The sequence below is a fragment of the Scyliorhinus torazame genome, chromosome 16 (genome assembly GCF_047496885.1).
Source record: "Scyliorhinus torazame isolate Kashiwa2021f chromosome 16, sScyTor2.1, whole genome shotgun sequence".
NCBI classification, from domain to species: Eukaryota; Metazoa; Chordata; class Chondrichthyes; order Carcharhiniformes; family Scyliorhinidae; genus Scyliorhinus; species Scyliorhinus torazame.
Window position 1 is genome coordinate 101,241,390 of NC_092722.1, and position 15,306 is coordinate 101,256,695.

Here is a 15,306-nt window from a genome sequence, read left to right on the forward strand (position 1 = left end):
CGGAGAACCCCCTCCGGTTCTCATGCGCTCGCGCTGGTTGTGCGCTGTCTTGTCCTGCGGGGGGGGGGGTTGGATAAAGCATCACTATTAGGCGGGTATCATCAGGGCATGCAATATAGATAACATTGCTGCTGGTTCAGGAGACAGCACGCCATGGCATCGCTCCAGGGGGGTCCCGGGGCTCATGTGGGTCAAGTAGATAGTTGGGCACCGTGACCCCCCCAACCCCCCCTGATCCCCCCCAGCACCGCCCCTGATGCCCCCCCACCACCGCCCCTGATGCCCCCCCACCACCGCCCCTGATGCCCCCCCACCACCGCCCCTGATGCCCCAATCCCCCCCAACCACCGCCCCTGATGCCCCAATCCCCCCCAACACTCCCAACCCCCCCAACACCGTCCTTGATGCCCCAGTCCCGCCCAACACTCCCAACCCCCCCTGACCACCCCCACACCGCCCCTGATGCCCCAATCCCCCCCAACACTCCCAACCACCCCTGACCCCCCCCAACACCGCCCCTGATGCCCCAATCCCCCCCAACTCCCAACCCCCCCTGACCCCCCCACCCCACTCCCCCCCCCCCCCCGTGCCCGGGGGGGGGGGGCCTGGGGGCACCCTCATGGCACATACCCTGGCAGCCCGGGTGAGGTCGTGCAGCTTCTTGCGGCACTGCTCCCCGTCTGGGGGGTCTGCCCCACAGCACTGACTGAGGTGCCCACCTCCCGCCAGCCGCGCCTCACCGCGCTGGATGGCAGGCGATGCCCACGTCTTGGGCAGAGGGTGTCCCTTCTTTTTTCCACCTCATCCACCAGGGTGTCCAGGTCCGTGTCCCAGAACCTCGGTGCGGCTCTTCGGGGCTCAGCCATCTCCTCTCTTCTCCTCCGGGTCCTCTGTGTGCGGATCGCGCCATTTATGACGCAGCGCTGCGTCATTTGGACGTCGCGCGGTGATGACGCGGCCTTCGCGACATGCCCCCCCCCCCCCCCCCCGTGTTTCTCGCGGCCCCGATCCTAGCCCATTTCCGGGCCCTGAATCGGTCGGGATCGGGGCCGTTTCCCGCCGTCAGCGTTCACGACGGTGTGGGCACTTCGGCGCGGGAGAGGAGAATCGCGGCCACTGTTCCAGCTCGTAAATAGATCAAGCTCGAGAGGCACAGATTTAAAGTGATTTGCAAAGGAAGCAAATATGATGTGAGAAAAAATTTGGTCACACGGTGAATGGTTGGGGTCTGGAATGCATTGCCTGGAAGTGTGGTGAAGGCAGGTTCAATTGAGGCATCCGAGAGAGCATTAAATGGTTACGTGAATAGAGACAATGTGAAGGGTGCGGGGAAAAGGCAGTGGAATGGCACTAAGTCATGATGCCCGTTTGGAGAGCCGGTACAGACACATGGGCCGAATGGCCTCCTTCTGCGCCATAATAATTCAGTGATTCTGAACAGGCTCAAATACATTAAATAAAGCATCTCTGTTCCATTATTACCTCACTGGCAGATATCCCCCAAGCAAGTTCACGGCTTGAACACGTATTGGAATAAATAAAACTTTATTCACGAGATAAACAATCCATTATTTCTTTACAAGTGCAAGTTTACATTAAAACACTTGGCTTAAGCTACCTGGCACCTTATGTAATATTGCAGCCTGTATATACTGAATTAGGAAAGGTATTGTAAACTGCTAAACAACCTGAAGCATTGCTCAGAAAAAACTAAAAGACTATTTCACATGAATCTGTTGTCAAAAATATCTGTCAAATGAAAATAAATAGCTATCAGTTGTGGAGCAGATCCTATAATTTTCAGTAGGTATATAGTTAGATATGTGTGACATTTTAACAAGTAACTTATCAGTTAGCAGCACAGGTTAAAAAAAACAACCTTATGCAGTGAGCATTTATTGACCGATTTATTAAAAGCTTCCTTCTGTTTGTTCCAAAAAAATAATTTATAATCCGGGTTGGAATTTGTCCTGTGTTGATTTTGAATTGAGAAGATGTGAAGTTCCAGCTATCATTTATAGTAGCCATGGAGGCAAAATATTACCAACCAGATGGAATTACTGACTCAGGTTTTGCAGTCAGTGACAAAATGATGACGCTAGAGGGAGATGGTGGCGTAATTGTAATGCTGTTAGACTAGTATTCCAGAGGCCCAGAGTAATACTCTGGGCATGGGTTTAAATCCCACCATGGGGTTTTAAATTCAATGAATAAATCTGGAATCACAACATTAGCCTCAGTAATAGCGACCATGACATTGTTGTTAAAAACCCATCTGGTTTACTAATGTCCCTTGAGGGGCCATCCTTACCTGGCCTGGCCTACATGTGACTCCAGACCCACAGCAACGGAGTACCTAGCTCCTGAAATGGTCGAGCAGGATAATCAGGGCTGGGCAAGGAATCATGCCCACATCCCATGAAAGATTGAAAATAAAAACTTGCTACTAACCTCAAAGAAAGCTGTACACAAAATGTCTGGCAATTGCTGGGCTGTATGTTACACCTTTCTCCTGAAGTTATTTTCATTCTGGCATCAACTAAAGGGGATCTCTGGCAGAAAGCAATATTGACGCCATCAAGCGAGCTAAGCAGCCAATCACATTGAAGAATTCTCACAAAGAGACAACCAGGAAGTAACTAGCAGGTTTTATCATTCACCTTTTTAAAAAATTATTTTACAGGAAGTAAAGTAATGATTGTGACATACACATGGGATTAGTGTCGAAGCTGAAACATCATAAAATTTAATAAATATTTTTGTTTTTAAAAACCTGCAGAATAGAGAAATTTGACATTACACAGATCCTGAATTTGTTCTGGGGGGTCAGAAAGGTAGTTATGACCCTTCATTTATCTGGATGTACATTTTTCAAGGGTTTTTACAGCAAGACTAAAGTGAAAATCTATTTCCAAGGCTTTTAACAGCACACCGTGTGGAGGAGCAGGGAATTATTGGTAACGCCTTCTGAATTTCCACATTTAACAGCACTTTTCGGGCCTTCAGAAGCTGTTTCAGTTTCACAGGGGAACGGCAGCAAACATTGACAGTTTTGCCAGTTTTACAGCTGCGAAGTCCTGGCTGATGTAAATACTGAAGTAGATTTAGGGAACCCCAATAACCGTCTCATTGTGATTAGCTGCTTCATGTTTAAGTGTAAATTGCTGACAAAACAGTTCTGAGGGAAAGTACATTAACCGCTTTAATAAACAATCATAAGATTCACTTGTATTTGTTATAAATAAGGACAGAAACGCTCGAATAACAATGTCCACTGCAGTCAATGGGTTTAACTGGTACAAACAACTTGTTGCATGAGACCAGCTAGGATTATAGTAAAGAAACACAGGTTAATCAATATGCTATGGTTTTGCGGAGCGTGTCTGAGCTGTTGCAAGTTACATTTGAGTGAAAAACATCCTTTTGCAGACGTGACTAAGCCCTTCACATTGTCCAATTAATACTCTGACCGTCTACCTTATCCCAATGCTTTTGAAAACCTCCACAGACACAGACATTCAGATAAACAGCAGATTCTTTGGTGATTTGCTATGATTATGAGACAGCTGTCATCTTATTTTAACTGGGGCATTGCTGGCATCTTTGTTCATTAACTTGAGTTTTCCAATCATTATTAACGAGGAGTTACAGAAATCATCATATTGCTTCTGTATAATATCTGCACGCTACTTAAAAATCACCATTTCAATTGTGTTGCTTGCAACATTCACAAAAGCACCAAGGTCTTAGAAAAAAAAACAACTTCATGTGAACCTTGAATCGCTTGGCCTCTCTTATCTTCACAGTTCTAAGTCCTGCAAAAGCAAACATAATGAAATAACTTCACAGTTCATCGCTCTCCATCACTTCGTGTCTGGCTGGGAATTGCGAGTGGTCTACTGATGGGAAGGCAGATTTGAAGTCAAGTCCTTGGCTAGTGAGAGCTGCATATCGACTGCCTGAAGGCCGCACTTTCTTTATGGGCTGTGTGATCTGCTGGTGCCACTGCGCTGTAACAACAAAGAAAGTCAACCAGAGGCTCAATATTGCAATAGAGAATGTTATCATTCGATGGAATTCTAAGTGGTGCATGTTGACAACATGACTACAGCTGAAAACAATTTTCATTAGCAATCAGCACTGTTTAATGCAGAAATGAACAGATTGTTTTTGTGTAGTAACTAGTACCATTCAATTAGTTGTATTATACAGCAGTAATTATAATGGGATTTCAATTATATTATTCTCTAGGTAGCTCTCAATCAATTATCATGTAAAACCTCATTTAGTCAATTAGTCTCACCCCAGCTCCAGGAACAGTGTGATTTGATGCAATAGTATTTACTAGATAAGGGAAATCATGCCTTAATTTCCCCATATGTCTGGCTGACAGGAGAAGTACCTTTCTTCAGCTGCTTAGTGGCAACCATAAAATGGACGCAGTAAGTTACAGGTTATTCTATTGGCAGTCGAGATACGAGGATATGGAAGGAATGTACATGGATGTTGAAGGGTTTGTGGGAAAAATTGAAGGGAACAATTTTGATTAGGTCAGGTTTTCCAGCAGCAATTTAGTATAATAAACATGCATTACATGCAACATGTCTTACATATTGCATGGCACATCTCCAACAACTAATCACAATGAGTTTATAATTATAGTGGCATTATGCCATCTATTTCACATACTCTTAACTGGAAGTTTTCTTTAATATAGCTTTTCTCTCCAAGGACTCAAAAACGGAAAGGATTTCTTGAGGTCTGTTGTAAATTTGTGATTAGCCGGTGCCCCTAGTTGTGGGTCATGAGAAATTAGCATATGAATCTTTTAAATTGATCCCACATTTTGCATTGTTAATATCTAAAGTAGGGTAAGCTCAAATTTTATTTGTGTAGATCCTGATAGTAGATACCTCATGGGAATACTCAAGGTTAATAGTGTTGAAAAGAATTAAATTGATAAATGGCCGTTCACACAACTCAATGCAGGCATATGAGGAAATGAGTGCATTTGTTAGAGCTATAAGGATACATAAGTGTTGGTAGATCCGAGTAATGAGTCAGCAGCCCAACTTTATGGTTTTCTCCATTTCTACTTCTATTGAAAATGTAAAATGTGTGCTCATCGCGCTTTCAATGGCCTGTAATGTGCAGTCCGCAGCGGAGTGATGGCAATCGCCACTGACCTCAAGGAAAGCTGCCCCAAGAATGACAAAGGTAGGGTTTCCAAACCAAGGGTCGTGACAGGTCAACCATTTGGGGTCACAAGCTCCGATGCTGCAATGGCAACTGCCAAGCATAGACTCTGGTCAGGTCAGGAAGTTTTTTTTCAAACAGTTCGTCAACGGGACAAGCTTTCTGCTGCCCTGATTGGTTGTTCTTTCAGTGTCCCAAATGGCTCCTCGTTTTAGCACTCCAATTTGCACCAATTTTCAAACATTAAAATGTGGTCACAGTGGGAGAATGTTTGGGAAGCAATGGTCTAAGGTACTGTAAAAGTGAATTCCAACATTCAAATATTTTAGAACCATCCTTCCCAATCCCCCCCCCCGCCCCCCCCCCCCCCCCCACTACCCAACCCCACTTCACTACAATGAACACATGAATAACGAGTGTGGATAAAAAGCGGTTGTTCAAGATCGGACTGAAAGTTGATGTTCGAAAGCAGAAAATTCAAACATCTGTCTCAGTGAGGTAATAGTTGGATTTTATTTTAAGGAGAGGATTTCTCTGAGCACTTATTGTACTGCTGTTTTTTTAGTTTAAGGTTTTCCACATTAAGGTTCAATACAACTGATCCTCCACCCGGTGGGGGGGGGGGGGGGGTAGCAGCCGCGCCGCGTAAAGCCCTCTGCGGATATGGCCGCAGAATGGCCGGGTCTGTGGCTGTGCATGCGCCTGGCGGCGACCTGCGCCAGCCACACCGTACAACATGGTGCTGGCCACGCGCGGACCTGGCCTGCCAAAAACTGCCCCCCTCTAGCCCCCCTCTCCATCCCCGGATCACCCTCCACCAAAGCCCCCCCCCGCCAGTGGAACACAGTCCGCAGCCGCCACGTGAGGTCCCTGAACGTTGTGAGGACACAAGCCCCACAATAGTGATGTTTAAGGGGCATTTTGACAAATACATGAATAGGATGGAATGGAGGGATATGGACCCTGGAAGTGTAGAAGATTTTAGTTTAGACGGGCAGCATGGTCGGCACGGGCTTGGAGGGCCGAAGGGCCTGTTCCTGTGCTGTACCATTTTTTGTTCTTTATTCTTCTTTGTAAGCCATCGGGGACTCAGCCCATCGAGGGTGGAGCATCGGGGGAGGGCCTCAAGTGACGTCCTGAGGCCGTCCGTACTCCCCGAGTATGCCGTTTTCGAGGGGGCGGAGCATCAGAACAACAGTGCCATTCCTGATTCCATCGTAAAAACACATTCTCCAGCCGATTGGAGAATCCAGCCCAGTATTCCAGCTGCAGGTTCACCAAGGCTAGTTATAACTTTAACATCGCCATCTTAGACTTATAAAACATACGCTTACTATAACCTGCTGAAAATGTGATTTCTTGGCTGTCTCAACACCAGTTACGCAATGTCAGCATCAAGCACTCTCAGCTCTGCTGAAGCAAGAGATGGAACCAAACTTCAAATAGTCATGCTACTACGAGGTTAACAACACCGGTGTGAATTCATCCACATACCATGTGCTGTGCTGTTGGCTTGTTTGGTAGGTTAAACAGCTTGTGTCAGAATTTAGTCATAGATATGATGATGTTCACAAGAACACCTTCAAGATGGTGAGCACTGAATGGAAATGTACATATAGTCTGTTAATAGTTATTGAAAAGTGACCTACAAATTATGGTGACATCATCTGTACTTCTATTATTCTCAGTGAATTGTTAAATCTGCCCTATATCAGTTTGAATGTAAAGACATTCTGCAAATAAAAAAAATAATTCAACCTCTTAACAGTAGCAAGTTCACCATAGGACCACATTTTATCAAGAGATATTAAGGAATGTTCTAATTCAGGTCTATAATATGAGTATTCAGCAAGAAAACACTTCTGAGCAAAATGATTGTTGAAACCTAAAACCCTCTCCCTTAAAAAACGGAGGAGACTCGGGATGTCAATTTTTAAACGTAAGATTAATTTTTATCAGCTAAGGACATTAAAGTTTACAAAGCCAAAGAAGGGCATGGACGGTGGTGGAGTTAAGGTACAGGCAGGATTTGAACAAAGAACAAAGAAAAGTACAGCACAGGAACAGGCCCTTCGGCCCTCCAAGCCCGTGCCGACCATGCTGCCTGACTAAACTACAATCTTCTACACTTCCGGGGTCCGTATCCCTCTATTCCCATCCTATTCATGTATTTGTCAAGAAGCCCCTTAAACGTCACTATCATCCCTGCTTCCACCACCTCCTCCGGTAGCGAGTTCCAGGCACCCACTACTCTCTGTGTAAAAAACTTGCCTCGTACATCTCCTTTAAACCTTGCCCCTCGCACCTTAAACCTATGCCCCCTAGTAATTGACCCCTCTACCCTGGGGAAAAGTCTCTGACTATCCACTCTGTCTATGCCCCTCATAATTTTGTAGACCTAATTCAATGGTGAAACATGTTTAAAAGGCTGAATGTCTGAATCCTGTTCCTGTATTCCTGTGTATATTAAAAGTACCTACTGTCTGATTCTGATAGTCCTAAGGTCGGTCCTTCTGAGGTTTGCATCAATGGATCAGGGGTGGGGTTGGTAAAGTTTGCCCATCATTATAGGGGCATTACTGCCCTGCATGCACCTAGCAATGCCAATGAAAATCTATTCCAATTATTGGTAAGCAGCTAACATTCAAATATACACTGACCATATAAGTCGAGTCTGGCTGTACAAGACACTATTCCAGCTTCATTTTTGGCAGATACAGTATACCAACCAGCATCGTGCTTCTTGGTTGGCTGAATCAGGAGACAGACATATCCTGTGGTATCTTGGTGCAAGCTGGGTAAGACAATACCATAGATTCCATTAAAAACACAATAAACTGGAAGGCTAACTGGTGATCCAAACTATTATCTTAGGGCATGTACTTCAGAATAAACAACACAACTCATCACAAGTAGGTAATTTAATTTTCTTTTCACTTGCATTGCAACTTTTGATTTATTGTTTTTTCGAAAGAAAACGTCAGTTAAGTTTATATTTAATATTACAGAGCAACTCGTTCTACCAAGACTGAATTAAAGGGCAGGATTCTCAGGCCGTGCCCGCCCAGTGACCAAAAATTCCCACCCAAGATCAATGGACCGTTAAATGGCCCGCATCCCGCTCGTGGTGATCTTACAGCGGGCAGGGCAGAAGAATCTAGCCCAGAATGTTTTCTGCAGAAATAAGGCAGTGTAATTCTGGGTGGCACGGTGACACAGTGCTTAGCACTGCTGCCTCGCTGCTCCAGGGACCCGGCTTCAATTCCAGCAATCGGTGACTGTCAGTGTGGAGTTTGCACATTCTCCCCCTGTCTGCGTGAGTTTTTTCTGGGTGCTCTGGTTTCCTCCCACAGTCCAAAGATGTGCAGTTTACATGGATTAGCGATGTCCAAAGGTTAGGCAGAGTTATGGGGTTGTGGGGGGAGTGGGCCTAGGTAGGGTGCTCTTTCACAGGGTCAGTGCAGACTCGAAAGGCCAAATGGCTTCCTTTGGCACTGGAGGGATTCTATTCCATGAACTGACTAATCAACAATTGAAATAAAGTGATATTCAAAAAAACAAGACACTGCCTCAAACATAGTCCAGTTAAAATGACATTTTTCAGATACGACAAGAATATCCTACTATAATTATAGTGCACTGTGAAGATCTGAATGATTTTTACAGAGTCCGCACTCTTCAAATGTATTTGCGCTGTAAGATTAGTATTGGAGTTCACATGGCTCTGAAGCAAAGAGCAATGAAACTCCTGGGGAAGGACGAAAGTCTGTCACTCCTTTGGTTTGCCAATGCATTACACACACACAGCCATGAGGTCCATTGTTCTTGGGGGACCCCTTTGAATTTGCTGGAGAGTATTAAAATCCATCATACTGAAACTCAGATGTTTAAAGGCAGAGGCATGCTCGGTGGTGCAGTGGTGAGCCCTGCTGCCTCACAGAGTCAGGGACCCGGGTTTGATTCCGACCTCGGGCGGCTCTCTGTCTGGAGTCTGCACGTTCTCCTCGTGTCTGCGTGGGTTTCCTCCGGGTGCTCCAGTTTCCTCCCACAGTCCAAAGATGTGGTTTGGTGGATTGGATATGCTAAAACTGTCCTAGGTGGAGTTCCAAGGATAGGATGGGGAATTGGGCCTAGGTTAGGGTGCTCTTTCAGAAGGTCAGTGTAGACTCGATGGGCCAAATGGTCTCCTTCCGCACTCTATGATTCTATAAATTCTATGAATTGCACTCTCTAAACATTTAACTTTGTGTTTGGAGAATGCTCGGTCTGATCTTCCAACCGATGTGAACCACGCATTATAAGTAAGGTTCTGGATGCCTGAACCATGAACTGCAGTTACCCAGTTTCAGGTTGGCACCTGCAGTATCTTAGCTAGGGGCAATCAGGATAAAGTTCTGAGTTCAGATATACCTGATGGCAAATCTTGCCCACTGAATGTTTATCAGGAATTCAGGTGCGACCAAACGGTGATGAAGTACTGTGCTACATATGGCCACCTTTATAAAATGCAGTTTATAATATGGTTCCTCATGGGAACAGAATGTCATACGTATTTACCAGGTAACTGTCACATTAACAGCTATAGTCAAACTGTACACCGTAGCCTGTACATACCTTATCCTATCTCTATTGGGAGAGATTGTCTCATTGTCTTTCTTCCAGAAGATTATGGGTGGTGGCATGCCCACCACCCTGCACTCTATTCTGACTGGGTGGCCCTCTGGCACTCCAGTGTTCCGCAGCTTCTCAATGAATACAGGCGCCTTCATAATTTCTTTTGCTACAAAACACAAACAAAGGGAAACAGAATAACATTAGCTTTGACCTTTCTGTAAGTTTTATAATGTTTCTGTCTTTGCTGCACATATACTAATTTCTATTCCTGTAGTTCTTCCTCTCTTAAAGGAAAGCTGCGAATTTTCAGGTGCGTTAAACTAATGGAAAGGGACTACTGCCCCATACAACAGAGGGAATGCACAGGGACGCAGGTAACAAGTGCTACCACCTCTCTTCTGAAATGGAAAGCCCACAACTTGTTGGAGCCAAAGATAGAATCATTGAATCTTTCAAGGGACACACTACATACCAGAATATCCAACTGGGAGAAGGCAATGTTTGAATACACAAAGGAAAAACTTCTACATTTGCAGAATCTGACAGAATTAGGGGTTGACCTTTTATATTTCCTGAAGCGGGAAATGGATTTATTGCATTGCAATGCAACATGCTAATCAACATATAATCATGGGAACAGGTTTAGCTCAGTTGGTTGGACAGCTGGCAGATGCAGAGTGAGGCCAGCAGCGTGGGTTCTATTCCCGTATCGGCTGAGGTTATTCATGAAAGCCCCTTCTCAACCTTGTCCCTCATCTCAGGTGTGGGGACCCTCAGGTTAAATCACCACCAGTCAGCTCCCCTCCACAAAGGGGAAAGCAGCCTGCTGGGTCTATGGCAACTTTGTTCTAACTCAAGAATTTTGTTGTACAATCTGACTTCATGAAGTGAGGGATGTAACTAATACAAAGCATTATCTCATATAATATATAAAACAAGCCCATAATTATCAGCTTTGTTTTCTTGTAATACATCAATAAAAACAGAATCTATTAGGATTTCAGATTGCCCAACGAAAAAAAGCTTTCAAAGTTGCTGGGATATTCAACGTTCCATGAAAGTTGGATTGGTAAAGAGCAGATCAGGGTTGGACTAAACGCAGGGTTCACATTCAGTGGAAAACACCATTACTAGAATTCTGAAAGGATGGGTGTTTAAATCAGATTTATGGGTAAATTATCACATTATGGGTAAATTAACCTTTTAAATGGCAGATGTATTGGCACGAATCCCCATTGTCCAATAGGAAATCACTGAGTTACCGTGAACAAGCGAGAGCAGATATCCATTAACATGTACCAATGCAGGGGAGAGATTAAAGAAAGCAATTTGCTTCTAAAACATGGTTGTTGCAATAATTTTATTGGCTTTGAAGAGGGGGGTTGTGAGGGCTGGGGATGGGGGGCGGGGGGGGGGGGGGGGGGGGGGGGGCTGTGATGATGGTACGGGTAGCACAAAGTTCTAAGCATGAAGATTGGAACCTATTTCTTCTCCCACAATCTAGCAGTACCGGCTGCTGAAATTATGCAACCGACACTGGGTTTCTCTCTGCTCGAGGCTGCCCTCAGGCTGTCACCTGCAGTCCCTTCAATTGGAGGACAGCAGCTTTCCACCACCCATGTTGCAGTCGCTGGGAAAGTTCGATTTCCACCTGATCATCATTAAGTGATTGCAGGAATTTCTTTGGCAAATTCATCTGGTTTATACGAGGATTACAAGTAATTATAAACTTTCCTTTCGGTACGAACTATACTTTACCGACAACAGACAGCTCCAAACTAAAGGAACTTTGTCCTGCTTTGTTTGTTGCAATGCACGTGTAGGTTCCTGCGTCTCCTCCTGTAAGGTGATCAATCAAGAGGGAGTGAATTCCATTTTCACGCACGAGTATCTTGTGGGAAACACTGGTAAGATAGGTTTCCCGTTCAGCAGCCAGAAAAGGTCAGGGTTTGGCAGCCCACTCACCTGAAGAAAAAGGAAATATGTTTATTCCAGGGTGGGAATCGCTGAATGAGAAAGTATTGTGTCTGCCCGAAGTGCAATGAAAACACTCTCTAATTTTCTGACAAAACTACAGCTTTTCAAATTGATATCGATACACAGCTGAACCCTGGGGTGTACATTAGGAGCTCACCGTCGCCAAGTGGAATCGGCTAAAACACATTGCCATGCTTGAGAATGTCACGCCCCTGAGAATCTATGTTCATCTATAGGGTTTGGGTTTTCTCAAATGGAGTGCACACTCACTTTGTAGAGACACAGCCCGCTTACCTTCAGAATAATACAAAACAGAAGAGACCCTTTGGCTCATTGAGTCTGCACCTACGCATGAAAAGCACCTGACCTGCCTACCTAATCCCATTTGCCAGCACTTGGCCCATAGCCTTGAATGTTATGGCGTGCCAAGTGCTCATCCAGGTACTTCAAGGATGTGAGGCATCCCGCCTTTACCACCCTCCCAGGCAGTGCGTTCCAGCCGGTCACCGCCCCTCTGAGTGAAAAGGTTTTTCCTCAAATCCCCCCTAAACCTCTTGCCCGTCACCTTGAACTTGTGTCCCTCATAACTGACCTTCAACTAAGGGGAACAGCCGTTCCCTATCCACCCTGTCCATGCCCCTCATAATCTTGTACAACTTGATCAGGTCGCCCCCTCAGTCTTCTCTGCTCAGCGAAAACAAACCAAGCTTATCCAACCCCTCTTCATAATGTCATGTGAGAGTACCTTTAAGAAATGGGTGTTTATAAATGGTGTGTATATAAATATCTGCAGTGAGAGTACCTTTAAGAAATGGGTGTTTATTACTGCAGTGATGTCAGAGAGGGAGTGGAGCTGGGCTGTCTATCAGCGTTTTCCTTCGTTTTAGGCTGTTTGCTGCAGGGTGTATTTTAGTTTCGTTTTCAGAGCTGGATAGCTGCAGTCACAGCAGAGGGTGTATTAGAGTCTCACTTTGTAATCTAAAGAATGTAAATCGATCCTTTGGTGATTTAAAACTAATAACTTCTCTCAGTAGTGACTTTAACCTGACGTGCTTCTGTTAAAAGTTTTTTTTTGTCTTCTGGATGTTAAAAGAAAGCTTAAAGGATTACTTAGTGTTGTAATCTTTGTGGTTGTATTTGAATTGATGGTTGCTAAGATGTTCACTGTTTGTTTTAAAAAGGTTAACTTGAGTTAATAAAATAAACATTGTTTTGTTTTTAAAAATACTTTTCCATTTCTGCTGTACCACACCTGTAGAGTGGGCCGTGTCCTCCCCATACCACAATCTATTAAAAGTTGTGGGTCAGGTGAACTCCATGATACACTTTGGGGTTCTCTAAACCCTGGCCCATAACAATAACTTAAATGTTCCATCCCAGGCAACATCCTGGTGAATCGCCTCTGCACCCACTCCAGTGCAATCACATCCTCAAGTCATCCCCACTCTACAACCTGCCCTCTACCATCTGCTAAAACTGTTCATTATTCCAGGATCATCCTGGAATGCAAAGAGAACCCCTGACTTCTTTTCACTACTGCAACCCAACTTCTCTCTCCTGTCTCCTCCGTCCTCATTGCCAATAATAAATTCCAGGATCTCATCTTTGTGACTGAGATTGAGATCAGCCAATCATCTGCCACTATTAATCCTCCCTTCCACTAGCCCAACTGGCCATGTTTCCTCTAAAGGTCACCCGTGACCTAGCCTTATGTCTGGCATCTTTTTCTGGTGTTTCTCCAATCTTCCCTCATGTCCTCTTCAAGCTCATTCTGTCCACAAGACCCACCTCCTTTACACTCCAATCTCTTTCCATGCCAGCTGATACATCTCTCTCTCATTAGCTATTGACTATTAAATCTGTCATCGTCAACCTCTCCTCAAAAGAAAATGACCCTTGACCCCACCATCGTTGTAAATTATCAACCATCCCCAATCTCCCTTTCCTTTCCTAAATCCTTGATTGAGTTGCTACCTCCCAAATTCATGCCCACTGGAGGGTAGAACACAGCCCTTCCAAGGATGACACCCACAGTGGATCTCACAGGTGTGCACAGGACAGGGGCCGCAACAGGTGTGCACAGGACAGGGGCCGCAAAGTGTATCATTGCATGGGTAGCGCCATCCACCGGTACCCCTGACGACAGGGACGGTTGGTGGGGTCAGAGGCTCACCGGTGCCAGAGGTGTGGTGTGGAAGGAAATGTATCAGGAAGAACTGCTGATGTGTGGGAGGCGGGATCCACGGGGGTATGAAGGAGGTCACCTGCTCCCAGTGCCCATCAAGGTGATGGTTGCCCTTAACTTCTTCACCACGGGGTCCTTCCAGGCACCGAGTGGGGACCTGTCTGAGATATTGCAGATGTCTGTGCATAGGTGCATCTACGCCGTCATGGATGCCCTACATTACCAGGCAGCGGGCTATATAAATTTCAATGTGGACCGATCCCACCAGGTTGCCCGGGCAGCGGAAATCGCCCCAATCGCTGACGTGTCTCAGGTCTGGAGTGCACCGGATCATGAGGGGGTACCCTTCATCAACAGGAAGGGCTTCCACTCAATGAATGTGCAGTTGCTGTATGACCACCGGATGCACATTGTATTATTCCTTGTGTCTGAATAAAGCTCGTAGTCTTTGAGTTGAAGTAGATGCTTTATTGTGCAAGTTTGTTCTCTCTCCAGCACTTATACTATGTTACATCTGAGCTGCCTGTCTGTGTCCTGCTCACCACCTGCCGTTCCTGTGAAGAGTATGCTGTTGACTTCCTGTCTGTATTTATACACCTCCCGTGCTCCCTCTAGTAATTGCTTAGTTGTAGTGCATTTCCATTGACCCCTTGTATATATACACAGATATGCAGATCACTACATCCGCCCCTTTTTCTTTTACATATTTTCTGTACAGTATTAAGGAAAATTGTATAAAACAGTTAGATTAATTATGATATGTATATCTGTACAAGTGGTGATGATATTGGTCATTATACAAAGCCAATTAATATTTATGAATCCAATCTTAATTTAAAAAATTTATGAATCCAACTTTATGAATTTATTCCGTTGAGTTTATTTTTTCTTCTGTTGTTGACATGGTGATGTTGATATTAGAACATAGAACATAAAACATACAGTGCGGAAGAAGGCCATTCGGCCCATCGAGTCTGCACTGACCCACTTAAGCCCTCATTTCCTCCCTATCCCCGTAACCCAATAACCCCGCCTAACCTTTTTGATCTCTAAGGACAATTTATCATGGCCAATCCACCTAACCTGCACATCTTTGGAATGTGGGAGCAAACCTGAGCAGCTGGCGGAAACCCATACAGACACAGGGAGAACGGGCAGACTCCGCACAGACAGTGACCCAGCTGGGAATCGAACCTGCGACCCTGGCGCTGTGAAGCCACAGTGCTATCCACTTGTGCTACCGTGCTGCCCTATTGTAATTTCTTTGTGAATGTCGTCAGTGTTCTTGTTTTTTAAGTAACCAACAAGTCATCACGAGGTGTTTGAATGGTCGA

At 45.1% G+C, this 15,306-nt stretch overlaps 1 protein-coding gene across 1 annotated transcript in view; it reads right to left on the reverse strand.

The window, feature by feature from the left end:
* Positions 1–1,528: 1,528 nt before the first annotated feature.
* mypn (myopalladin) overlaps positions 1,529–15,306 on the reverse strand; it is a 400,028-nt gene continuing 386,250 nt past the window's right edge. Inside the window, 5 exon segments of the mRNA XM_072478794.1 lie at positions 1,529–4,010; positions 7,857–7,990; positions 9,811–9,976; positions 11,569–11,715; positions 11,718–11,775. Coding sequence (XP_072334895.1) covers positions 3,844–4,010; positions 7,857–7,990; positions 9,811–9,976; positions 11,569–11,715; positions 11,718–11,775 — 672 coding nt within the window. The 3' untranslated portion in view covers positions 1,529–3,843.